Here is a 27,821-nt window from a genome sequence, read left to right as displayed (position 1 = left end):
CCATGAGGGGAGCCAGTTTAAAAAATGGCTTCCTGAATAGAGCGGTTCCCGCCTGCTATCAGAGGTGCTACCGCCAGCTCCACTTCCAGCCCTGGTCAGCCCCCTACCTCCAGGTGGCTTTGCTGCTGGCCCTGACCAAACCCCCATGCTGTGGGGCTCCTGATCATGCCACCATTCTGCCCCCTCCCTGCCACTGCAAGGCTCCCAGCTGCACTGCCAGACCACTGCCTCCACCCTGCTGTGAGGCTCCCAGCCATGCCACTGGACCATTGCCCTCCTGCAGCTCCTAACCCCACCACCAGACCACCTTGGCCCAGGGCTCTCTTGTCCAGAAACATCCATGGTCCAGTTGTCAAACCAGAGTCCCAGTTTAGGGAGGTACAACCTGTACTGTGAAAGAAACTCTAACAAATACACCTAGGAACATATATTTAAAAAGAAAACACTACCTTGAACTAAATCATCCTGAAATCAGTGGAATTACTTCAGAATTGCATTTAACCCAGGCATGTCCAAAGTCCGGCCCGCGGGCCAAATGCGGCCCGCGGTCGGATTTAATACGGCCCCCCACTTCTCCCGGCTCCCCGGTGCTTTTTTTAACTGGCGCGCTCAGCGCGCCGCTTCGGGCCGCCGCCGCCGCGGCGGTCCCAAACCCTGCCCCTGCACTCCGCTTTGGGGCTGAGAGTGCAGGGACAGCCCCCGCTTCCTCCCCCTCTCCTGGCTCCCCGGCGCTCCTCTGACTGGCGCCGCTTCCGGCCGCGCCGCCGCCGTCCATGGCGGCCGCTGCGGTCCTAAAGTCCTCCGTGTAGGGCACGTCCGCAGCCCCGCTCCCCCGCTTGGCTACGGGTTCGCCCTGCCCCCGGGCTGCCGTGAGGCCAGCGTGCCCTGCGCTCTCCGCCCGCCTCTGACCCTGCAAGCCCTCTACCTTGGGGCTGAGAGTGCAGGGACGGACTCTGCAGATGCTGAGATCAGGGACTGCCTTTGAACCAGACCTAGCCTATGTACTGCAGTCCAGATCTCAGTTTCACCCTTCACATTAGTGTAGGCAAGTTTTTTTTTCAATTGAGATGAATACATTGTAAAATCTCAGTTAATGTCAGTTGGTCTAAATCAGTTATAAATATATTTGGACACAACATGTATAGTTGGTGTTATGTCGTTTGCCGTTTGCAATAAACTTTGCATAAAATAGTTAATTTGCATTTAATTTTAATGGTTCAAAGAATGTCAGGCAAAATGGTCAGCCCTCACGCATGTTCACTTCATCAAATCTGGCCCTCTTTGAAAAAAGTTTGGACACCCCTGATTTAACCCATGATTCTCTTCTGTTGCAAAATAAACTCTGCCTGCCTGTTGACTAAAATAACCATGTTTTGTGAACTGTTGAAGAGCATGGGATTGTTCCTACTCCTTGGATTCTTTATTTTTCTACCTTTCGTGTGGCACCTTAGTAGACTGGAAAATAACTCAGTGGTTTTTCCTTTTAAAAAAAATACAAACTATCTCATATATCAGCTGGTAGATTTGTTGTGTGTCAGATCAAGGTCTAGACTTAGCTGAGTCCTTTGTAATGCCAATCCTCTTACAGGTGTGTGATAGGTAAGAAAAAGCCATACTTTAACTTCTCTCCTGCAGGTTGCAGCATCCTTTTAATTTACTATAGAAATAAAGTTTAGATCAAGGCTTGAAATATTTATCAGACACTTGTCTACTAAAGAGTAATCCAAAGTCATTACCAAAGATGGCGTACCCTATAAAGAATCTAGGAACAGCATCCTATTTTCAAAAGGCTCTTAAGGTCTAACATACTTTTAAAAATAGAACGTAAGCTATAGGGTCAGCTGATTTCTTTTAAAAAATGTACCCTATTTTTTATTGTTTGGAAAGCAAGGAGCATATTTTGAGTGTAAATAATCTCTCTTTTAAGTGGTAGGAGCTGAAAGGACTACATAGGCAGTGCACTCAGCCCCCAGGAGAGGGAGTGCCTTCTATGTTGCTGATAAACTAAACCTAGCAGCTAATTAAAGAGTAAATGGCTTAACAGGCTCTTAAGGGAGTTCCATTCAATCTACTGTGACAAATAAGATGAAACTGAAATGCAGTGGATGAGAGAATGGGAAGCAGCAAAAATCAGGTGATCTTCAGGAGTCAGAGAGGTATTTGAATATGACATAGTGGGACTGGCTTACATTACAAATGAAACTCTAGGATATATTTTCAAAGTTTTGACATTTTAAGCCACAAGCTCTAATAGTTATACATATTCATTCTACAGATAATCCAACAAACATAATTTTCCACTCATTTCCTAGCTTACATTATTTAAAATCTCTAATAAATAAAAAAACAGCAACAAAAGCCAACTCTGGGAAAGAAATGGAATGAGAGTTAGAAGGATTATTATTAAGAACAAAGAGGGCAAATTCTTTTAAAAATACAGCATCAATGAATATATGTGATACATAAAAATTCATTTTTAAAAATCCTCTGCTCTTCTGGAATCAGTTTGACATTTTTGCAAGAACTAATAATCACTGACCTTTGGAGCATATTTGATATTTTGTTTAACAAAATGCATATGTTCCTGGTGTATGCTGTCTTGTAATGCTTTGTGAGTGTCTTCAACCTGAGCTCTGAGATCAGCACTACAATACAAAGACTCTCTGTTCATGAGTGACCTGGCTATAGTAATAATCAGTGATTTAGAAATTTGTCCATGTGAAACACTCCTGTTGGAATCGATTTACATGCAGACTATGAGAACTATAGATAACTTTTATATAATGTAAAATGCTGCCTAATTTCAGAATGCCTGTTTAAACTCTTTTTTTTTTTTAATTGCAACAGATATTAGAAAATTTGGAGCATGGCTTAGCAGAAGATGGAAGTATGATTAACATTACGCAAGAGAACAGACAAGGTAGGTATTCTTTAAATTTCTTTTCATGGCCTTGTATTTGTATCACTTGCCCAGGTATGCCAAAAGTTTTCACAAGACTGCCCAAAGTTGTTAAAGTATTTTTGTCAATTATAATCTCTTCGGACTCTGAAATGATACACTTTGTACTTTTATTTGCTGGAATTCATTTCACATTTATTTCGATCAAATTGATGCATTAAATCAAATCTCCTTTGTAATTTGAAGAACCAAAGAACATGGCTGCCATTCATAGTGACGGGTGTCCGGGTAAAACAATGCATTTCTGAGGTATTGGAGATAAAGCAGGTGGGCATTCTGTGTGAAGAGGCTCATTGCTGCCATTAATCTTCTCCCTTGAAGTTTGAAAAACTTCTTTAGATCCAAATTTTCCCTCCTTCCCTATTGGTCCCAGCAGATTATATTAATTTGATGGTCTTTTGCTTTCATTAACCAATTTTGATTTAACATTTATGGGAGATATTTTCCTTTATCCTTTTCCTTTAATTAACTTATTTATTCAAGATCATAAGGCAAGAAGAAAGAGGAGTGAGTTTTGAGAATCCTGATAGCAGTATTCCTTTTTCCCTTATAATCTTTGTTTTTCACAGTCTTATAGTAACTTTAAGCACATGGGGTGGGAGGGAATGGAGAAAAGGAAAAACATAGGTAAAGATGAGAGAGAACATTTTATAAAATGTCTTAGGCATTTAAGAGCCTAAGACTCACTGAAAATGATACATGAAGATCTGGGCAATAGCATCCCAAAGAGACTTTAGGTGCCTAAACTCTACTATAATCTGTAAAACTTTGTTTAGCTGCCACCTAACCTTAAATTCACATGACACTTAAATGTTTGCTTTAAAAGTTCCCAAGACACCAAAGATTTTGCCTCAGTGCATGTGTACAACACCTCACTCATGGCATCCAGTTATCTAATCCCCAGAAGGAGCCTCCAATTAGCGGAATATAGTTGGTAGAAATGTCTCTCTCTTGCTGGGCCCAGTCTGTTAAGTGTACTGAGCGCATGCTTACTAGATGGTGATGCTTCTAGGAGGGGGAAAGTGGTGGTGCTCTCTTATAACATTAGAACACTTGCCTGGCATGTGGGAGACCTAGGTTCAATCCCTCTCTGTTTGATTGGGATACTGAATGCAAACAAGGGTCTCATACATCTCAAAAATGTACTCTAACCATTGAGCTAAGGCAAGGGTGGACAAGATACCTCTCGAAGGCTGGATTCGGCCCACCGAGCCACCGGATCTGGCCCACAGACACCCCTCCTTATTTAATTCGGAATAATAACGAGTTAAATGCAGGGCTTCTCTGTGTGACTCTCTGCCCTGGAGGAAGGAGGAGACTTCATGTGATCTCCCCACCTCCAGCCCAATCCTCAGCTCCTCTTGGCCAGAAACAGCCAGCCAATGGAAGCTAAGAGATTGACCTGGGGGATAGAGGCGGTACAAGCCTTTCCCCATCCCAGAGCTGAGAGCCAGGTGGAGGGAGCAGGCTGCATTTTCAATGCTCTGGAGGCGCAGCAGGCAGGGAGCCCAGGCTGCCTTGGGGGTGCTGCAGGCCACGAGATGCTTAGGTAAGTGCCTCCCAGCCAGAGCCTACCTCTGGCACCTCCATCCCAACTCCTTCTCCCAAGTCACTTTCCAAACCTTCTGCACCCCCCTTGCCCCAAGTCACAACTGCCTCCCAGACCCTGTACCCCTTCCTACACCCTCCCCCAGAAACCTCTCCTACACCCAAGTACCCTCCCAGACCCTGCACCCCATTCCCCTGCCCCAGGTCACAACTCCTTCCTTCAGACCCCACACCATCTCCTCCACCCTAGTCCTTGACCCCATGTGCCCTTCTGAACCCAACCTCCACCCTAGACCCCCCGTTCCCTCTCCACAGAAAGTGCGGCCCTTGACCACTTTCCAAAATCTTGGAGTGGCCCCTCACTAAAAATTATTGCCCACCCCTGAGCTAAAGGATATTATGATGTGGAGTACCCTTAATGTCTCCTACAGGTCAGACCTCCCTGGTCTGGTACTCTTGACCCCTGATCAGTCCCAAACCAGGGAATTTGCCAGACCAGGAGCAGTCAGTGCCTGCCCAAGGCTCTGCTTTCTCCTGGCCTTCTAGTCTGGAAACACTCTTGACCCTGGTTCACCAGTTTGTCCCATGAGTGCTCTCACAGGGTTACTGACGATGCCAAACCAAGGCTGTTGCTAGACTAGGGAAATCCGGATTACAGAGGTTCAACCTGTAATGAAGTTGGATTGATCATGAAACAGTGATTGGAGCAGGTGGATTGGACCCTGAATCTCCCACATCGCAGGTGGGTATCCTAACCAGTAGCCTAGGGTACCCTAACCAGTAGCCTACTCTCATTCAGACTTTCTCTCTCTGGCTCTGACTATGTTAATATGTATACATGGAACAGTTTCAACAGGAGAGACTGAGGGAACCCGACATCAGACTATCCCTTAACTCCACAGCTAGAGCACTTTTGTGAGAGGTGCAAGGCCCCTCCTTAAACTCTTTTGCCCCATTAAAAAGAGGATTTGAACCCAAGTTTTTCACATCCTGGGTAAGTGTTCTAACCAGTGAACTAAAAATTATAAGGGAGGTACCATCACCACCTGCAGCATATCTTGCAAGTATTATTTAGGAGCTTGAGTCATCTGACAGCAGAGAGGGTTCCCAGCCTAGGGATTGCAAGCAGATGTAGGCGTCTCCCTGACTTAGGTACCTAGGTTTGTCAGGGGAGTGCATCTTATGACACAACCCTCTTGTCAGCCTCTTCCATTGGCTAGCTTAGATGGCTCTCTGCCAAATATGCCACATTTGTGAACCCCATTCTTAGATGCCTATCTCTCATCATGTCTTATATAAGGATTCTAGAAGCTTAATTTAGGCTCTGTGGACTTTCAAAGTGCCTACAAGTTAAACATTACAATGCTGAGAGTTACAGTCCCTTTGTGGAGCCAAGCCTAGGTCACACTTATAGAGTTGCCACTTTCATTGTCCTTTCCTTGAGGTATCTGTTCCAATAAATCTGTAAGGTTGCTCAGTACATACTGCCAGCTTTCAAGTTGCATGGGACTGAGGGGATCATCATGCATGGGCTAGGTATTTTGTTCTTCAAAGTAGAAGCCCTCGTTATCTTCTTTGAAAAATGGGATGTAAGCATCTAAGTCATTTAAGTGCTCCTTAAAATTTTACCTGATGTGAGTGTTTAGGCACTGTAATGGGGCAGATGAACCCCTCACCATGCCTGGTGAGCATGTAAAATGCTATCATGAGAAGCCAGAAGCCTTTCTGCAACTGCCAACAACTGTGATTAACCTGGTTAACATTTCCTTAGGAAACTTTTCCTATACAGTGTCTTGGAAATCAGTGTCTGCCATAGGGGTGGGAAGAGAATAAATCAGTTTGTATGGATATTGTTGCCAACCAATGTGAAATTTTGCTTTAGACAAATTTCTACATAAGCTTAAGGCTTATTAAGGTGAACAAGGGGCATGTGGAAGCACCTAGCAGCCAGATACTTGCATTCTGGTAAATAGTAAATTTACTTTTTTATGAGAAGGAAAAGGCAAAAGAGCAGAGAGGCATACTTAATCATTCACAAAAATTTATACACGGTCCCCACCCAACACATCCCATTTTCTTAGAATATTTGAAAAAATGCAGCTCCTTCTCTTTTTATCCAGCTCTGTGTTCTCTCTCTTCCCTCCCCCGTACCTGGTTCCCTTCATAGGTTTTCACTTTTTTTCCACACCTTGGCTTTTCTCCTGCATGGATTCCCTCCTCGCTTTCCCCAAATCTTGCCAATTTCCACCCTCCCCTCTGAAAGGCTTACTGCTTTTCGTCATATACTACAGAGCTTTCTTCCTAGCTACGTACTAGTCCCATCCCCAGAGCTAGAAAAGAGGCAGTCAGCAAGAACCAGGGGAGGGAGTTGCTGAGCAGCTGGGAGAGATGCTGCTGTGTTTGTAGTACAACTGACTGCCTAACACTGCCAAAGGGCCCTGGGGATGCTTGCAGGGACTGTTGGCTGCTCTTGCCTGACAGCTCTGTTCCCTACTTGCCCCTGGCACTGCAGGAAGCTTTATATTTCTGTGCAAAATGTAGCTGAAACAAACCTTTTTAACTGTGGCTAAAGACAACCATAATTGATTATGTCTGGGGAGAAATTTCCTTATTGCCAGTGTGAGTAGGTGCTGTACCAACCAGCCCATTACATGCATCTTCTCTAGTGTGGAGCAAAACATCACATTTTCAAATTGTTCAGTAGGAGGAGAGATTTAGCTCTGCACCATTTGCTTGGCAGCATGTTTGTTTCCTATAAGGAACTAAGTCTGCATCTGCACCACGCACAGAACTCCCATTGAAATGAATAGCGGTTCAGAGCATAGAGCCATTGTACAATCAAAGCCTAAATTAATAGCCATTAAGAAGGAATGTTCAGAAGGGTTGTTTTTCGTCCATCGTATTCGAAGAGGACCTTGACATCTAACGGGTTGTGGACTGTCCACGGTGTGTCGCAAATGGCTGATAAGGCCGATACGGGCACGGAATGTTCAGCCACATGTCGGGCAGACATGTGTGGGCACCACTGTTGCAGCTTTTGCAACTCTGGCTTTACGGAGTGCTCGCTTCTCTTGTGCTATGGTTGTCCTTCTGGCTTCAGATGTTTGACAGCCTTGGTAGATCAGCGTGTGCCATGTCGATCGGTCTTGTGCCAGGGTCTCCCAGGAGGTGGTGTCAATATCCAGGGACTTGAGAGAGGCTTTAACCGTATCCTTGTATCGCTTCTTTTGTCCCTCGTGCAATCGCTTCCCTTGAAACAGCTCACCATAGAAGAGCTGTTTAGGGATGCGATGATCTGGCATCCTTGCAACATGGCCTGCCCAGCGTGTCTGGGCTTTCCTCAGCAGGGTGTAAACTGACGGCAGGCCTGCTCTAGAAAGGACTTCTGTGTCTGGCACCTTATCCTGCCACCGGATCCTCAGAAGTCTGCGGAGGCAAATCGTGTGGAAGTGGTTCAGTTGCCTAGCATGGCCTCCTGTATACAGTCCAAGTCTCACTGGCATACATCAGGGTAGTTAAGACTACTGCTCGATAGACTTTAAGCTTTGTAGCAAGGCTTATTCCATGGCGGTCCCACACTTTGGTCAGCAGTCTGCCGAATGCAGAGCTTGCCTTGGCGACTCTGCAGTTGACCTCGATGTCAATTGTCACTGCGTGGGAGAGGGTGCTGCCAAGATATGTAAATTGGTCCACTGCTTGCAGCTTTTGTCCCTTCACTGTGATGGTGGGCTCTTGATGTTGAGCTTTCGGAGCTGGCTGGTGCATCACTTCGGTTTTCTTTGTGTTGATGAGAAGGCCAAAGTTGTCGCATGCTGCTGCGAATTTGTCCATGCTGGCTTGCATTTCCTGCTCTGATCCAGCATTCAGGGCACAGTCGTCAGCAAAAAGGAGGTCTCGTAGCACAGTCTCCTTTATCTTGGTGACAGCCTGGAATCTTTGCAGGTTAAACAGTTTCCCATCAGTCCTTTATCTCAGTCTGATTCCCAAGGAACTGTTCTGAAAGGCGTCTGACAGCATGGCTGAAAACATTATACTGAACAGGGTCGGTGTCAGCACGCACCCTTGCTTGACGCCGTTTGTGACGGGAAGATCCATTGTGCAATCAAAGCCTAAATTAATAGCCATTAAGAAGGAATGTTCAGAAGGATAGTGTGGCAGCAAAGGCTTGCAAAGTGAGTTATTTCTACTACCGACATACAGATAATAATCATCAGGTGTTGGGTTTCTATTTTTTGTTTTTACATGTCATTCTTTAATGTCTTGCTTCTAGCAATAAGAATCCCTCCTGAGTGTCCTTTTAATACATCTTGCATATTTGTTTAGCCTTATGACTTACTGAGCCTGAGCTGTAACTGCTCAGTGTCTGCTGTGTATTGAGGAGCTGTAGAAATGCACGCAGACAACAAGGTAACAATTTCCAGCATATTTGAAAGTTCTCATTAGCTGCTGATTTTACTTTGCTCTGTGCCTGTCCTGGCTAGAACATACATATCTCAATAGTGCCAGCAACAACAGGAAATGTTCTTTCTAACCAAGTTATGACACAACACAAAACAATAAGCTATAATCAAATGTGTTCCTTTTTTAAATACATTTGAAATATGATACAAGCTACATGATGGTTTAATCAACTAACTTGACCTCAGACTAATGTAACCTAGGGATATTTAATAACGGTAAATTGAATAGTCAATTAACCTCATGAATTCTTATTGGTTACTTGACTATTCTGTAGTCCCCAGGGGAGGAGCCAGCAGCTAGTGCTCTCTGGCTGCACACCCAAGAAGCCCACTGCCACTCCATGCTGCTGCCTCTGTATCAGAGGCAGCAGCATGGGATGCCAAGTGGGAGCTGGTCTGTGAGAGGAGCCAGTTTAAAAATCAGCAGTGCAGAGTGGCAGTAGCCCCTGTCCGGAGTGCGGGGTGGTCTGAGCTCCTGGACCTGGCACAAATCGGAACTGAGCCGGGCTGCCTGCCTGGCTCTTAATACACTTTAAATGCAGAGCCACAACAGGAGTAGGTCCAGACTCGGTACAAGCCTGCTAAAAATTTACTGACAATGGGTGTAAGGGGGGGGGGGAAATACGTGTTGTCTCTAGCATTAACCTATAAGCTTTTGCTTATTGGTTAATCGACTACACTATTACATGCCTAATGTAACCCCTGATTTTTTTTTTATATTACCATTTAGCAACTTAGCATAAGCATAAAAAAAATCAGGATATGCACTTTACAAACGTAAAATTGCTTCAAAAATAGTATGTTATCATAATTTGGAATAATAAAGAGTTACTAAACACTGCCTTGTTTCTGCTGTGGGCTCAGAAAGAAACAAAGGGTAGGAAACATGGGGTAAAATGTCCTCTCACTGTATGCAAGGCACTCTTCAGTAATGTCACTACATATTTTAGATGAACTTGGGGTGGAAAATATCTAAAATATGACTTCGTACTGCTGAATGATATAAGGGCTATTACTGAGGAAGCTATTATAAATTAAATACCAGGTCCAATCTTGGAGACAAAACTGCATTCAATTTTTAATGCACTTAGAACAGTTATATTTTGTACCTGTCTCACCATGGTTTTATTAATTGTAATGGCATTAGTAAATCATTACAAAAAATTAACTCTGTAACCTTCATGGTTTTTTTTATAACAGACCCCTTTATTCCTGCCAAAGAACAGACAGTGGGTTGCACTTTTGTATTGCAAACCCCTGTTTTGTTTTCCTGTCTCTCCAACCTCAGTGCAGTGATTTTGAGAGTTGATTGTCAGGATAAGCCATAATACTTGATTTCAAATAATTAATTCAAAATCAATCATGTACCAAATTAATAGCCCTAAGTTCTATTTTTGAGCGACAGAAGACCAATTTTATTTCTCGTTCTGATCCATACAGCCCATGATCCACAAACATGGTCAGCAGATATAAAGCAGATATCCACAGATTTTCAGGGCTTTATTGAGCTGTGGTCCCTGTAACAGTGGATAAATAAGGATCTATTTGAACTTTTCTCTTGCAGCATCATGAATCTTTCTCAAACCAAGAGAATGAGAAATCTGCTGCTGCTGCCAAACCTGCACACTCCAGAGCACAAAGCAGACAGAAAAGATCAGTAGATTTTTCCACCTTATCACTAAGCCAGAGGCAAACACAAATATCCCCCGACTTAGTGAGCTCTGACCCTGTATATTCTGGCTTTGAGATGAGATTTTTAGCTATGTTTGTATTTTTAGTTTATTAAATTTAATCCCATGAATTACACAGTTGTATGCTGATGGTGGTAATTATTTTGATGTTCTATCTATTTTTGTTCTAATATTAAAAAAATGTGTGGCTTCTTTTAGTATTTAATATGTTGCCTGAACTAAAGCAGAGAAATTGTCTGTTGCTTTTGCATTGTTGCATCATTTATGCATATACTCTGTTCCTAAAATCAGTCAAACTAGTCCCTCTGAGAGAGGCAGTATTTTCTGGCTGACAGTGCGGTGTGGCAAAGAATTAAAAATTCTATGCTAAATCCCACTGATGTTAACAAGGAAGATCTTTTAAATCAGAATTCATAGGACCAATAATTGATGACTAGAAAGAACCTCTAATTTATTTGTGCACATTCACAATATGCTCTTATTTTGTAGCCTCTGTTGAGCTGTGGAGGTCACGTCTAGGCCGGGTGATGTACTCCATGGCAAACTGTCTGCTAATGATGAAGGTACGTGGGTGGCAATAACTGCAGAGTTACCGTACATACTAGAATAGAATGACAGAGAAAGTGCAAGAGAATTATTGGTGCATAGATAGGGGAAGACTTTTGACTGTATAAGATTTAGCTTAGTGAAGAATTAATTAGACTTAGTAATTACTTATTTAATAGATAACCACATGCAGCAGTGTTCTTCAGGACCGTCTCTCCACTTATTTTTCCTGAAATCATTTCAGAGCACATGCAATAACAATACAGAATTTGCATTTTTAAATTGAATTTTTCAAACACTTAACTAAATACTGTAATTAAAGCCAATTATATGCTGTCTTTCTCAAGCTATGTACTATGAATGTTACTCTAGTTACACACAGTAATCATACTGTAGGCTTTGTGTGTGACAGATTAGAAACATCCAAGTGTATCTTCTGCCTTGTCTATATATCTGTGTAGCAAGATTCTGATCCTGGAGTTTCCAATAGATGCAAAAGAAGGAACAGTCTGAGAGGAGTAGGCTGTTTTTTGTCTGTTCTTCCCCCTCTTGTAAGCCATCCTACTCCAATTTGTGCAACATTCTTTCCTTCTTGCATTCAGAAAGAGGGAACAACAAATTTCTTCTAAACTAGACCTTATTGCTCTGGGAATAGGGATGCCACCATGCTAAGCTTGTGGCAAGAGCTTTGGACTGCCTCAACCCAGATCTTAAGCTTGCTTTATGGATCAGTTAGCATCAAAAGCCCTAGCATAACATTGTCAGCAGTATAATTTCTCGCAGACCAGGCTCTGAACATCTCCATATTCCTAGTGTTGAACCTTGTTATAGTTTTGACCTTTACAGCATCGCTGGGGATGTTGTGAAGGCCAAAACTGTAATTATTCAAAAAAGTATTCGATAAGTTACTGAAGGATATATCAATGGGTATAGCCAAGATTGTCATGGATGCAATCCCATGCTCTGGGTTTCCTTAGCCCAGGACTAGGCAAAATACCACCCAGGGGCCAGATCCAGCCCACCAAGCCACTGGATCTGGCCTGCGGGCCACCTTGCCAGGATTTTCAGGCAGCGGCTGCCACGGTTTAAAGTGCAGTCCTTATGTTTCTCTGCTCTGCAGGGAGGGGGGAAGCTTTGTCTGATCTCCCTGCCCGCAGTCCAATCTTCAGCTCCTATTGGCTGGAAACACCCAGGCAGTCGCAGCTGAGAGATTGGCCTGGGAGCCAGGGGCAGCACAAGCCTCTTCCCCTACCTGGAGTTGAGAGCCATGTGGAGGGAACAGCATGTATTTTCAAGCGGTCTGGGTCTGTAGCAGGCAGGGAGCCCAGCTGCCTTGGGGGTGCTGCAGGCCAGGAGATGCTTAGGTAAGTTCCTCTCAGCCAGAGCCTACCTCTGGCACTCCTGCTCCTCCCTCACCCCAATTCCCTCCCCCAAGTCACCTTCCAAATCCTCTGCACCCCCGCTGCCCCAGGTCACAACTCCCTCGCAGACCCTGTACCCACTCCTAGTCCCTTCCCTCGGGCCAGAATCCTGTCCTGCACCTAAGTACCCTCCCAGACTCTGCACCCCATTCCTCTGCCCCAGGTCATAACCCCTTCCTTCACCCAAATACCCTCTCAGATACCACACAGTCTCCTGCACCCCAGCCCCTTACCCATGCACCCTTCTGTACCCAGCCTCCGTCCTAGACCACGCACTTCCTACATAGAAAAGTGCGGTGCTGACCATTCAACAAAAACTTTGAGTGACCCCCTACGAAAAATTATTGCCAACCCCGGCCTTAGACTTGTGAAGCACCTGGCATTGGCCACTGTCTGTAGTCAGGATACTGCACCAGATGGACCATTGGTCTGACCCAGGATGGCCATTTTTATTATCCTAGTTGCCCAACATCATTCCTGAAGTTGGCTTTCTATAAGGCTTCTTTTCTTGGTATTTTTAACAGTGAAATAATATCTCAAATAATATACAGGTATGGAAGTGTCAGGTTCCCCGAAACTGCCTTAAAATATAGCATTCTATTCTTATGAGGATCCCAGGAGATGGAAATACATATTCAGAATAGAGTGAAATCAGCACAATTCTCTTACATGAATAAAAATAGCACAGTCAATCTGAGTGGTCAGAAGGAAGCTACATTCTGTCTTTAAAACAAACAAATCTTTGTTTTGAATAAGATTCCTGAGAAACAGTTTTCAAGAAACTCTCCTTTTTGAAATATAGATGAAAAAAACCCCACTGAGACTCCATCCCAAATTTAAAGCTAAACTGGAGTATAAAAATATCCAGATAAAGAAGTGAACTCCCAACTTTTAGGCTGGCCGTCATTGTTTCTGATTTTGTTGTTTCAAGAGCACTACAACTCATTCTTCCTGGATTTCTCTAAAAACAAATGTATTCGTCATCTGTATTATAATTCTCAATCTAGAAAACTAGAATTCCAAGATGATTTCCAGAATTCTGATTTCCCACATGACAATATATATTGCCATTGAATCCCCAACATAGCCATTCTGGGTATTAAACACACCCTTGAATATGTTGCATGTGTTTTCCCATGATGCATATAACTTTCAAGAACTGCCTTATCAGAGTCAGACTTTTTTAGAGTAACAGTCAAACATAAGTCATATTGCCATAAAAATTATGACAGAATGTGAACTGTATATGTCACAAACCCTCTGAGAGAGGTAAAATGGCTTCTTGTTTATTTTTTGTTTTAAATTTTCCTAAATGTTAAAACAATCTGAATAACAAACAATACAGATATTCCATTTTTGCCTTCTGCTTGAATTGACAACAGATTATTTCTTCAAATAATGATTGAGGTTAAGTGTTTTTGAGAAAACTAATTATACACTGCTTCAGATATCTGTAAGAGATATCAGTTGTATGTAATACATTTCTAAAGGAATATTTTTCACCTTTTTACTCATTGTAAAATGTATCATTCAGTTTTGAAGCTTTTTGTTTTCCGATGTAATTAATAAACAAAGAAAATCTGGGTTTCTCCTGAAGTGAGTCAGTGCAATCTATTGCCATCTAGTGACAATATATTATATTGGGAAATAATCTGGTGTTGATTTTTGAAGTACTGTTTGTTACTTGAATCACTTGTGTGGTTGGGCAGAGTGATGGTGATATGAATAATTATTTACTGAACTATAATAATAATCCTTGTAACCGTGGTATAAAAAATTGAATATTTTCCAGCTGTAAATTATATTAACCTTTTCCTTTGGCCATAAAAAGTTAACTAGTATCTGTTGAAATATAATTAGAGATTATCTTTAAGACTGGGATTGTCAAAGGAGCCTAAAATAGTTTCAGTGGGCGTTGGGTGACAAACACCTTTAGGCTCTTTTAACAATTCCAGTGTTAAAGATTAAACCAAATAAATTGCCTTCAATTTCATTCTTCTTGACCATCCTGAAAGGGAAACTTATCTGACCCATGGAGTTCTGTCCTTACTTGGCCAAATTATACAGTATGAGCACCGCATTAATAGCCCTGTTCAGCAGAAAAGAGTACTATTTTATAGGTGATTATTTGTGTCATGGAAAAAAGACCTAAGATTACATAGGAAACCTATGGCAGAACAAAGAATTCCAGATCCAGCTGATGATGCATTTACCTTAATTCAGCATATGATTAACTGCAAAAAATAATCTGCATTGCATTGTTACTAATTGAACCTGAAACATTTTAATTTTTAAAAGGTTTGATTTTTCCATCCCAGCGTGGAAACTGAAATTACTTTTTCAGTATCTTACCAAAATATTTAACTCACTGAAAAATAATCTCTTAAATAATGTCCTTGTGTATAATACAGATGCACTCTGATTAAAAGGATATGGTATATTTTAAAATGTTTATATTTAGAACATAAGAACATATCCATTCAGAATTGTTCCCACTTTTGGATCACTTCCTGCTAGTAGAATCAAAACCAGAAGAGATATTTTTGGGCAAGGGTATCTGGGTCTACTGCAATTAAGATGATGTGGGGTAGGTGTTATGCTTATAAGAAGCACACAGGATCTTTTTCAGGGGGATAAGGCAACATGCCGCATTTATTGACAATATAACAAATTAGCATATAGATTTACATGCGTGTGCGCTGCTGGAATAGTTACCAGTCTGTTGCTCGGCCCAGCCTATTAGCCATATAGGTCAGGTGCATGGTAGGAGCCAGGTTCATGTCAGTCTGGACTGATGCCCCTCCTACTCTTGATCTTAGCAGGACAGAACCCAAAGAACCATACAAGGCACCCCATCTTTTATAGGATTTTCCTTCCATGCAAGTCTATGCATTTTGCCTTGGCAGGCCTTAATCAGCCATTTAGCATCACAATCAATCTTCCTACAACATGTGCTTATTGGGAGAAAGTTGTTCTCACAGTCATCTGATATCAGTATGCTGACGACCACTCCGGGGTGTTGTCTTTCCGGCAAAAGTTGTGATTGGTTCCCTATCAAGGAGTGCTTGCCTTTAGCTTCAGGGTTCCTCAGTATGCCCCAGTAGTTTGTGTCTTCTGAGTTCTTTCACTTAGTTGATAATTATTTGGTGCTTCTGAGTCTTCAGCCCCTCCTCTGACCATTTGAGCATGCAGTGGCCTTCACACTTAATCTATCCTAAAACATTCTCTCTCTCATTCGCACAAACAATGGAACAAAAGAGTACTTCTAAGTCACTTTAACAAAGTTATAAAGTCTTTCAACATTAAACTTCTTTCTATCTACTACAAGGCCTTACTAACACTAACATCACTATGTATTACAATATTCCATCCCTTCACTTTAACATGCTAATATCAAACAGAACTGGAGCTAAGTTAACAATGCTACTTATCTGATGCCTACATCGTGTATATAAATTTAATCCAAACTTTTACTATAACATACATTTATTATAACTGACTTATTAGTTACAAAATTCCAATTCCAGTGCTACAAGGAAGGGAAGACATCAGTCTGTACTAGTGATGCAAACGTCTGACATCTAAGGAGTTGCTTCTGATTTCGATTTCATTCTTATTTAAAAGAGTGAGGAGAATAAATTGCCCTTTCTTGTTCTAATTCTGCTGCAGCACTATGTTCTGGATTTATAACACTGTGAAACTCTTATTTTCACAGCTATTAACACGCATACTACAGAGAGGGAAAAGGCCCTTTTTTTCCCCCGTTTTAAGTAAGTCACTCTTATCCGCCTTTCTCAGATGCAATCCTAATGGCCAGTTTAGGGTGCAAAAACTAAAGGTGATTATGAACCTTTAGTTTTTGTACTAGATCACAGAATATCACTAAGCATGAACATTTGTTCCTAACTCCAGTGAACTAAAAAACAAATTTAAATTATTTGGATTTAAATAAATTGGAAATTTTAAACTGCCTGTCTAATGCAAAGATTATTTAATACAAATATTACTTCTAGGGAAATTCCACATACCTGCAGCTCTCCTGAAAAAATATTACTGCTTCTCCACCCCTCGAAATTTCTGTGGGGAAGCAGAGAGAAGCCACTGCTCATTCCCTCATGGGAGGGAGCATGGGCTGTAACAGCAGAGATAAAGGAGGGACAAGGCAGAACTGGGAGGGAAAATCAAATCAGTATCTCAAATGCCTATACAGGCAGTCCCCGAGTTACGCAGATCCGACTTATGTCGGATCCGCACTTACAAACGGGGCTTTCTCGCCCCGGAGCTCGCAGGCAGCGGGACCGCCCAGAGCGCAGCGGTCCTGCCACCTCAACCTCTGGGGCGAGAAAAGCTGCTCCGGGTGCCCCTGGTCTGCTGGGGACTGTCTCCAGCAGACCAGGGACACCTGGAGCAAAGCCGGGGAGGTGCGGGACTCCGCCGCCGCTGCGGCTTTGCTCCCGGTGTCCCTGGTCTGCTGGAGACGGTCCCCAGCGGACCAGAGGCACCGGGAGCAAAGCCAGGGAGGCGGAGGGGTCCCGCGCCTCTGAGGCTTTGCTCTGGCAAAGCCGGGGAGGCGCGGCACCCCGCCGCCGCTGCCGCTTTGCTCCTGGTGCTCCTGGTCTGCTGGGGACCGTCTCTAGCAGACCAGGGACACCTGGAGCAAAGCCGGGGAGGCGGAGGGGTCCCGCGCTTCTGAGGCTTTGCTAGAGCAAAGCCTCAGAGGCGGGGCACCCCACCGCCGCTGCCGCTTTGCTCCCGGTGCCTCTGGTCTGCTGGGGACCGTCTCCAGCAGACCAGGGACACCGGGAGCAAAGCTGCAGCGGCGGCGGGGTCCCGCGCCTCTGAGGCTTTGCCAGAGCAAAGCCTCAGAGGCGCGGGACCCCACCGCCGCTGCGGCTTTGCTCCCCATGTCCCTGGTCTGCTGGGGGAGGGCGCAGCTAGTGCGCGCCCCGCCCCCCAGCAGACCAGGCTTTTGTTGTGGACTCTGGGGTAGAGCAGTTGGGGTGCTGCCGGGTTGGTCCTGCAGGGACCTACCTGGCAGCCCAGCTGTTCTATCCCAGGCTCGAGATTCAGCCGCTGTTGAAATTGATCAGTGGCTGATTCCAGGAAGCTGGGGGAAGAGCAATTCTGCCTACAGCTTCCTGTATTCAGCCCCTGGTCAGTTTCAGCAGCAGCGGCTGAATCTGGAGCCAATTCCGACTTACATACAAATACAACCTAAGAACAAACCTATAGTCCCTATCTTGTACGTAACCCGGGGACTGCCTGTATACAAATGCAAGAATTATGGGTAAGAAGCAGGAAGAACTTGAAGTGCTAATAAATGAACACAGCTACGCTATAATTGGTATCACAGAGACCTGGTAGGATAATACATATAATTGAAATATTAGCATAGAAGGGTACAGCTTACTCAGGAAGGGGGGAGGGGGGGAGTTTCCTTATATATAATAAAATGTTTACACTTGGACTGAGGTGGAGATGGACATAAGGGTAATGAGGCTTTTTCTAAACAACTCACAAAATTATCCAAAGTGCAGGATTTGGTGGTGATGCAGGACTTCAACCATCCAGACATCTGTTGGGAGGCTAACACAGCGGGGCACAGAATATCCAATAAATTCTTGGACTGCATTGGAGACAGTTTTTTATTTCAGAAGGTTGACTTTCTTATCAGTAAACTAGGCAAATACAATTTAGATGGGGCTACTGTAAGGTGAGTGCATAACTGGCTAGATAACCATTCTCAGAGAGCAGTTATTAACGGTTCACAGTCATGCTGAAAGGGCATAACAAGTGGGGTTCTGCAGAGGTCTGTTTTGGGACCAGTTCTGTTGAATATCTTCATCAACGATTTAGATGACAGTATAGATAGTACATGTATTAAGGTTGCAGATGATAACAAGCTGGGAGGGTTTACAACTGCTTTGGAGGATAGGGTCATAATTCAAAATGATCTGGACAAATGAAAGAAGTGGTTGTTACCCCAAAAATATTCTCACTGGAGACCACCCAGGGTTACTCTAGTATGGGTTTATTTTCACTAGGTAAAACTAAAGACAAGAAAGCAGCCACCAAAGGTTTAAACTAAAGAAGATAGAACTCTTGCTCGCTCGCTCGCTCTCGCACGCACGCAAGCAAGCACACACCCCTCCATTCATTCACTCATTCACACCCATTCATTCCTGACCTCAGGCAATCACACACTTACACAGACATATGGGTTGCAGATGAAGCCACGGCATGTGGATCCTGGAGGGTTTGTCTGCTCATCATGGCTGGGGAAGCTGGTCAGGAGGAGAGACACTGGAGAGGAGCTTCTCAGGAGCAGGGGAAGGAAAAAGAGAGAGTCTCACATGTGCTACTTCTCCTTTTATAGTGTCTGAATGGCTCCTGCGACTCATTCACCTCGTCATCAGGGAGCATGCCCAGACCTCCCTTTATCCAGCAGGGAGCATGCCCAGACTTCCCTTTATCCAGCAGGGAGCATGCCCATACTGTGATGACTCATTGAAATGTGCTCCATTGTTCCAAGCCTTCTTCAAACACACTTTCACACTCTTTCTCCATTCACCTAGGGGAGAATGCATCTTAGGGAAAGTTACAAGCAAGGTGGCTGAGAGTTACAAAGATTACAAAGTTGCAGCTTACAGTAAGTTTATGAGAGTTACACAGATTACAAAGATTGACAAGGATCACAAGTTGCATTTTAAACCTTAGACCTTACAGTTTGGTGTAGCTTTAGAAAATCCATGTATATAAATTAAGTAATCTCAGGCGGAGGCTTTTTTATGCAACAGTGGTCTGAGATAAACATGGTGACATTTAATGAGGACAAATGCAAAGTACTCCACTTAGGAAGGAACAATCAGTTTCACACAGAATGGGAAGTGACTGACTAGGAAGGAGTACTGCTATAAGGAATCTAGGGGTTATAGTAGACCACAACCTAAACGTGAGTCAATAGTGTGACACTGTTGCAAAAAAAGCAAACATGATCCTGGGATGCATTAACAGGAGTGTTGTGAGCAAAATACAAGAAGTAATTCTTCTACTTTACTCTGCGCATATTAGGCCTCAATTGGAGTTAAGGATATTAAGGACTAGTCAAGTGTCTGATAAGCATCTGTCGTCTAGTCAATTACCCCCACCCCCTTTGCTCCCTCTATAATATAATATAGAGGCAGCAAAGTGTGGGGGAGAGGGGTACTTCAAATCGGCAGTGCTTCACAGCTGAGCCGGGGATCAACTGTGCAACGCTGCCACTTTGAAACCCCAATGCAGCATTTCAAAGGGGCAGCTGCTGCCCTTGAAAATGCTAAAGCACTGTGGAGCCCAGGGTCAGCTGGGGACTCCCCAGTTAACCCCGGGTTCTGACTGACATTTCCCCAGTGTCTGGGGTGGCGTTTCAAAGCGGCAGCACTGCACAGCTGATCCCCGGCTCAGCTGTGTGGCGCTGCCTCTTTAAAACGCCAAAGCACCATGGAGCCTGGGGTCGGCTGGGGCCTCCCAACTGATCCTAGGCTCCCCACGGCATTTCAGCAGAGCCCAGGGTCAACTGGGGACTCCCCAGCTGACTCCAGGTTCCACGCGGTATTTCCCCAGAAATGTCTGGGATCGGCTGTGTGGTGGCTGCTCCTTTGAAACGCTGCCTGCATGTTTCAAAGGGGAAGCCTTAGAACCCGGGTTCCCCAGCTGACCCCAGGCTCCACATAGTATGCAGCGCAGCATGGAGCCCGGGGCCATCAGGGGACTCTGAGTCCCTGCTGACCCCAGGCTCCATGACTTTGAAATGCACAAGAGGCCCCACTGAGGACTCTTGTACATTTCAAAGCAGGCACCCATGTGCAGCCCGGGTGTCAGTGGGACTTCCCGCTAGCCCCAAGCTGTACGCAGAGTTCCGCATTCCTCCTTTGAAATGTACAAAGGAGCCCCAGCATTTCAAAGGAGGAATGCGGAAGTGCCTATTGACTAGTCGAGTAGTCAGTGGAAATTCCACCGACTACTCGACTAGTCAATTAACCACAATTTAACATCCTTAATTGGAATATTGTGTCCAGTTCTAGGTACCACATTTCAAAGAAGATGTGGAGAAATTGGAGAAGGTCCAGAAAAGAGCAAGAAAAATAATTAGAGTTCCCTTCCCCCTTCCCTGCACAGAGCAGCAGGGGTGAGTCAGATCAAGCCCCAGAAATTTACCATGGCTGTAGGATATTCTGCACTGTAGGGTAGGGGGCTGTGCCTTGGGAGGCTTCAGGTACAAGGTGGCATTTCAGATGCATGAGGGTTGGGCAGACAGATGGAGCAATTCCCTGTACAGTGACCCCATCCATTCACCTGGTCCCCCCCACCAAGCCCATTCTGTGTCAGGAGACCCCTGCATACCAAGACTCACTGCCCTTCACAGCACCCTATACCTCCACTGAGGCTCCACCCACATCAGGATCATCTTGACCCCCCATTCTCACCAAATCCCACTCTCCCCACCAACTACTGAGCCCTGACCATCTTCACCTTGCCCCTTCACTTGCAGAGTCCCATTCCTCTGCACTCAAACCCCTGCATACTGATTCCTCCCTTTCTCCCGAACCCAGACTCCCCGCCATGCTACTCACACCCAGATTGTGCCACAGAACCCTGAGGTGAGGAAAATACTCTTGAGGGAATTCTGCATTGAAAAATTACAAAAACTGCAAATAAAAATGCAGAATTTTAAAATATTAAGCACAGAACATTTCAATTTTTGGCACAATATGTTTCAATGTTTTGGCACAGAATTCCCTCGAGAATAAAGTACAGATACATTTAACTACAGAAAACATATTTTATTTTTCATCTTCATGCAAGTTTCCTTCTTATCTTCATTGGGACTATTGAGATGAGTAAATCTGTTTAGGTCAAAATGGTGCTTAATTCAAAAGTTGTTAAAATTTAACAGTGTTTCCTAGTCTCATTAATGTATCATGAGTAATGAAAATTTGTCCCCTTCTGCAGGCATTCGCATGCTGATGTAAACATTTTCAACCTTGATGTGATTGTTTTTAGGAAGCAGTGTCTGTGAGAGAGAACCTCCCTACTTACCTTTTATAATTTAGTGGAAGGTTCATGAAACTTTTAATCTCCAAGAGCTTGAGTTCTAGTCTTAACACCTCCAGTGACTGCTGTTATTGTTCCTGAGTCCTTCTTAACTTTTATTATATGCCAAGATTTCATACCATTCAGGAGGAGAAGTGTCCTTCACCATTTTCACAAATACCTGGAAGCTTACACTAGCCTACTTCAGGCAGAGAATGAAACACAGGTCTCTAATATAACAGTTAAGTTTATCCACTTCGGAAAATTGTTTTCCAGAAGGAAATTGTGAAATCAGGTGCTTGTGTAACTAATATTAATGCAATGTGGCTCTGTATCGTAGTGTAGTAGTTTTCAAACTCCGAGTCATGACCCAGTCCTGGGTTACAGAATGTTAGGCACTGGGTCACCTTTCTGTAGGGTGAGCAGGTGAGCAGAGGAAGTGCTAAGGTAGGCTTCCTGCGTGTCCTAGCACTGCAGATGTCACTGCACCCAGAAGCAGCCAGCTACAGGTCTGGCTCCTAGGCAACAGCACTGGCTGTACACTCCCATTGACTGGTGCTTGTAAGCAAGAGCACAGCACAGAGCTGCTTGAGCACCTCCACCTAGGAACTGGACCTGCTTCCGGGCGCAGCACAGTCTGTGGTGCCAAGACAGGCAGGATGCCTACCAGAGATAAACCTGCACCCACGCACCAACCCCCTATCCCAGCCTGGAGCTCCTCCCCCAGCCCAGAGCCACTCCGCAAACAGCCTCAACCCCATTCTAGAGCCTGCATCCCCAGATGTAACCCACACACCCTGCACCCTACTCTCCTGCCTCAGTCCAGAGCCCGCTCTCTCACACTGAATCCCTCTGCCCCACCCTCTCTCTAGCCTGGAACCTCCTTCTCCACCTCAAACCTCTCATCCCTGGCCCTACTCTGGAGCCTGCACTCTAGTCAAAAGATATAATTATGTGTGGTTGTGAGAATTAACAATTTTCTTTAAATGGGTCATAAGAAAAAAAGTTTGAAAGCCACTGCCATGATGTTATGGGTAAACAGGGCCATCCCTAGGGCAGCATGGAGTCCAAGCAACACCCCTCCTGCAGACCCTGTCCCATCTTTGATCTCCCCCACTCCACTCCTTCTCCCAGTCCCCACCCCTGCTACTCTTCCTGCTACCCCTTACACAAAGACCCTTCCCTCGAGAGATGCAAGATGGAGGATTACCAGGGAGGCCTGATGCAGGGCCAGCAGTAAGGGGCAGGTCACCTGCACTCACCACAGCAGCAAAATCTGGAGCAATCTGGCAGCCTGCCCTGCTCCAAGCTGCCACCCACCTCCCTGCCCACTGCACGTAGCTTCATTGCAGTGGCAGGAAGTGGAGCACCATAGGACTGGGGTGCTCTGCTTCCTTCTGCTTTGAAACATAGTATAGCAGGCTGGGAGATGGATAGCAAGACAGAGTGGAGCAGGCTGCTGGTTCATTCCAGCTGCCTTAGTGAGTGCGGGGGGCCTGATCTCTGCTGCCTCCCAAAGCCAGGCCCCCCGGGTAACCCTCTGGGTCCCACCAGAGGATGGTTGAGGAAGCCACCACAGGGCTTCTCTAAGCATGGGGTCTGAGGCAGCTGCCTTGAACCATCCTAAGGACGGGATGGTTTTGTGGATAAACCAACCGCATTAATGTTTTCATTACGGCATCCATACGAAGAGATGTGGTTCTTTAGCTGAAGTGGTAGAGGCTCACCCTTTTCCCCCCAGAGCACAATGTCTAGCAAGGTGTGACAGGTTTTGTCCGGGCGCGAATCCGGAGCCTCTCCAGCGAGCAGGACCCCGGCCTAGCAAGCCCCCAGTCTCAGCTGTACGGACCCTAAGACTGGGCGCGAGCAATCGTCCAGACCCGACCCTAGGGCGGAAGGTGCTCAGCGAGCCCCCGATTCTCAGCTGCTAGTCCCGGGAGCTTCAGTTTACCTTCGCTGACTCTGTCTGCTTGTTGTTCGTGTCTCCTTTCTTTTCCTTTACTTCTCCCACCTGGCTTGCCAGAGGCCTTTCCAGGGCAGCCTGAGGGCTAGGGGGACCCGGGCCCGCCCGCTCCACCGGGGCCCTAAGGGTTCGGGTGAACACCCTCACCCAGCTGACGGGGTCCCACCCCGTAACGCGTCAGCCCACGGCCTCCAAAATGGCCTTGCCCCGGGCTGCTTCCTAGCCACCCTCCCGTTTGCTGCCTCCTCCTCCGGTGCGCCATCCCTTACCTCCTCCTGGGTGTTCCGCCGGTGTTCTCCTGGTCACTCCCCTGGTGAGGGGGTTGTCCGTTGCCACCGCACAGGGAGGAACCGCCTTGACCGCTTCCCCCTCCTCTGGCTCCCTTGGAGGCTGCTTTTGAGCCTCCCGCCAGAGGCTGCGTCCTCGGACCTGCCCCCACGCCCGGCATCCTGCCGGCGGGGCATTCAGGTGGAGGCCCCGCCCCCGTGGCTCAGGCAGGCGGCGCATTCGCCCGGCCCCCCTGCGTCAGCCCCCACCACCCAGTCCCCATGCCCCGGGGGCTCGCGGGGCTGCCCTTCCGGGCTGGCTGCCCCCGGTGCAGCCCTCCTCGCGGCGATTGCCAGAGCAGGCGCTGTCCGCCTGTCAGCGTGAGTGCGGGCTGCTGCCGGCCCGTCACACAAGGACATTGTTTCATTAGGTTATTTTGTCTCCAACTGTTTCACCACAGTCTGCTTCCAGAGCCAGGAATGAAAACCAGTTACCCTGATATCCACCCTTCCATTTTTGTAACCCACTGACTACATGTATGTGGTATCTCCCTGTAGGGCTAGTCCGTATACAGATAACAGCTTGCTTTCCTCCTACCACTTAGTTTTTTAGCTGAAATGGAGAACTTTGCTTTGGATTATGGTTTCAAACCATGCTGATACTCATGTGGAGGAGAAAAACTACATATATGTATAAAAGTTAGGGTAAGGACCACAAAGATTATTGGAATTATTTTATATTATAAAACACTGTATTTAAAAGTGAATTAGTATAACATCCCATTTTTATTACCTGTAATTGGTTACATATACAGGTTAAACATCTCTATTCAGGCACCCAGGGGATCTGATCCGTGCCAAACCAGAGAATTTGTCTAGTCACAGAAGGTCAATATTGTAGTGAGTGGGTCTCTTTATTTTTATTTCACAAAGGCAAATAAATGGAACAGCACTTGTAATGCTTAATAATGTATTACTGCGGGTATACCCAATATACGTATAATCCTCTCTTTCTTCCCTGGGTTACTTGGGAGCAGGCAATGCTCACTTGGGTGCCTAATGTTTTTAATTAATATCCTTAATATTAAAGGAGATCCTGAATATCCCAGTGGTGATGTTGGATAGTTGGGGATCCCCTATTTATCCCTTTCCTATAGTCCCTTGCTTCTAAGGGAATATACAGTGGCCACTTGGCTGGCCCCTCCACATACTTAATGGTGTGCCTTGAGAACCTCCAGGAATAAATTTATTCTAGTAATAATCTGGATTTAACTCCAAAACAACAAATATAAATAATATACATCTGACTGATTAAATTAGAATTAACACACCTTTATGTAACCACTTAAAGAAACAGAGTTTAACAGACTAAAATTGAATAAAATCAGTTAACAAAGTACACTGAAATAAATGAAACTGGTCTAAGTGGCATTTACACTGCCACCATTTATCCCACCCGAGAGTGTGCACTTGCTTGCATGGGCACACTTGAAGATTTGCAGCTGGAGTGGAGACTGCACTGTGCAGGTTCTGTATGTGTCAGTCCAAGCAGGCAACAACTGCAAAATCCCTCTAACACTGGAGCAGCAAATGCCAGCAGCTCTGGTTCACTGACCAGATCACTCTGCCTCTCTACGGATCCAATGTTTGTCTTCTGTCCTCAGGCCAAGGCAGCACTTCCTCAAACAGCCACAGTTACTTACAGTTACTTCTGTGCAGGCCCTTCATAGCCAGAGTCTCTCCCCTTCAGGGGCAATCACCAACAGCCTCTGAAGCAGCCTGCTAAATCAGAGTCCCAGCAGGCTCTCAGCAGCAGACTCTAGCTTCCAGCAGCAGCTCCTAGACTGGAAAAAAGCTCCATACCAGCAGTCTGGCTCCTCTCTGCAAATTGGAGCACACCAGCTCTCTCTCTGCACTACCTGGAAGAGATTAACAGTTTCCCTCCTTTTTTTCAAAGACATCATGGGAGTTGTTGTTTCTAGGGCTGGATTACAGCATCAAGGATACTCCGTAAAAATCAGAGGCTTCTATAGTAAAGGGAGCCTACAGTAGCCTACATAATTGTATTATATTGGCACGAGGAAATAAGTAGATAAAGCATAAAAACCATGCTTATGTGTAGCAGTATTACCAGCAGTTCCACATTGCTTGCTGGTCTCTAAGAAGACATTTAGGATAAATTAGAGCTAAATAACAGTACAGGACACAGAGAGCCAGGACTGGTGGCTGTAACAAACTTTACAGGACCACGAGAAACGTGGCCATACTCACATTAAGTGGACAACCGACTGACTAAAATCATGCCAGACCACGGATGTTGCTGAGAGTTTTGAACTAGAGAGGTTCAACCTTTAATTGTCCCTGTAGACATACTAGGATGTTTTGTGTCTTTACTGAAGAGTTAACCCAAGTTTTCTACCCTCAAGTTATTCCTCTCAAGTTAGCCTAACTCAAGGTGGAGCATCCACACTACAAAATAACACTCAAGCAGTTGTGTCTACTCCTATGTGGCACAGACTTCTGGGTACTCATCCTATGAGTCTTAGCACTGCAATAGATTGGGTTGCTTTATTTTTATCCCGTTGATCTGTGGGAAAGCTTTTTTGCTGTAGCTGGATATTGGAGATGGGAGAAGAATTGTGAGAAGATAGTGGAGGTCTAGCAGCACTTGAATAGAGTTAGCCTGCATCCACACGTGTGCCCTTAAATTTTAAAATATTTTTTAAGTTATTTAAATATTTTACCCCGCCTTTCTATTTAAAATATTCTATTTAAAATATGCCCCCTTTTGAGCCAGCCACTTGAGGTAAGGGGTTTTATGTCTGTATGGGGGACAGGTTATAAATCAGGTTACTTCAGAGTGCAAAAAAAAGCCTTTAGTGTGTGTTTCAGACTAACAACAGCTTGTGGGAAATTTTGCCTATGTTCAGAGTAGAGAACCCTGTGGGCAACTCCCAAAAGATCAGAACTTGCTTTAATAAATTTATTCTTTCAGAAAGTTGGCCTTGTTCTCAAGTGTAACATTAATACTTAAAGAAGCATCTCAAGGCATCACTAAAAAGCTATAAAGCGTTTTACCAGTCAGAATTATACCTAGCTCTACAGGGACTAAAAGCTGTTCCTACCTAATACAAGTTTGGCGGTCCCTATAAGGTGAGATGGTGAGTCCTAGTTCTAGCTCCTGCATCACAAGGCATGCTTTTCACTAGATTGTAAATTCTTCATCATAGATATTGTCTCTTAATATGTTTTGTTTATAAAGTGCCTAGTACAGTGGGATCTTGAGCTCAGTTGAGTTCTCTAGCCAGAATTCAAGTAGGAGAGACCTAAATGACTTGACTCTATAAATTTGTGAAACTTCTGAACAGTGTAAATATTACTCAGACATTGATGAAAGGGGGCAGTTCAAAAGAAGGAAAACCAAATAAAACCACCTGACTTTTTTGGGATCAGTCTGAGTTTTGTTTTTGCAAAATTGTATTATTACAAGCGGTGATGTGTGTCATACCCAGGCAGGGCTTAGTAATTGTAAATGTATCCTTAAGAAAAGGTAGCATTCAATGCATGTTGTCTCCCATGAGTTACGGAGAAGAGAAGAAGGCAGAATAAATGACTGTGGCATTTTTTCTGAGTAAGTTAGTGTCGCATCTTTAACTGAGTAAGTTAAAAATACCGTACCAAAAACAATGATTGAATGCTAAGCTCAAAAATCTAGCCATGTATTTTTTCCCCCCTTTAGGACTATGTGCTTGCTGTAGATGCATATCACACAGTCATCAAATATTACCCAGAACAGGAACCTCAGCTGTTGAGTGGAATTGGAAGGATTTTTCTTCAGGTATGTATGTTATTCTGAATATGCTAAGTAATATTGACAGTAATGCAATGAACAATT

General features: G+C 44.8%; 1 protein-coding gene across 1 annotated transcript in view; it reads left to right on the top strand.

Annotated features, from left to right (window-relative positions):
• The window catches only part of TRAPPC12 (trafficking protein particle complex subunit 12), a 113,643-nt gene that overhangs the window by 63,130 nt on the left and 22,692 nt on the right, over positions 1 to 27,821 (top strand). Inside the window, exons 7-9 of the mRNA XM_075923543.2 lie at positions 2,848 to 2,920; positions 11,148 to 11,221; positions 27,666 to 27,764. Coding sequence (XP_075779658.2) covers positions 2,848 to 2,920; positions 11,148 to 11,221; positions 27,666 to 27,764 — 246 coding nt within the window. The remainder of the gene's footprint in view (positions 1 to 2,847; positions 2,921 to 11,147; positions 11,222 to 27,665; positions 27,765 to 27,821) is intronic.

This window comes from Pelodiscus sinensis, chromosome 3 (genome assembly GCF_052426305.1).
Source record: "Pelodiscus sinensis isolate ZL-2025 chromosome 3, ASM5242630v1, whole genome shotgun sequence".
Classification (NCBI taxonomy): Eukaryota; Metazoa; Chordata; order Testudines; family Trionychidae; genus Pelodiscus; species Pelodiscus sinensis.
This window is presented reverse-complemented; position numbering and strand designations above follow the sequence as displayed.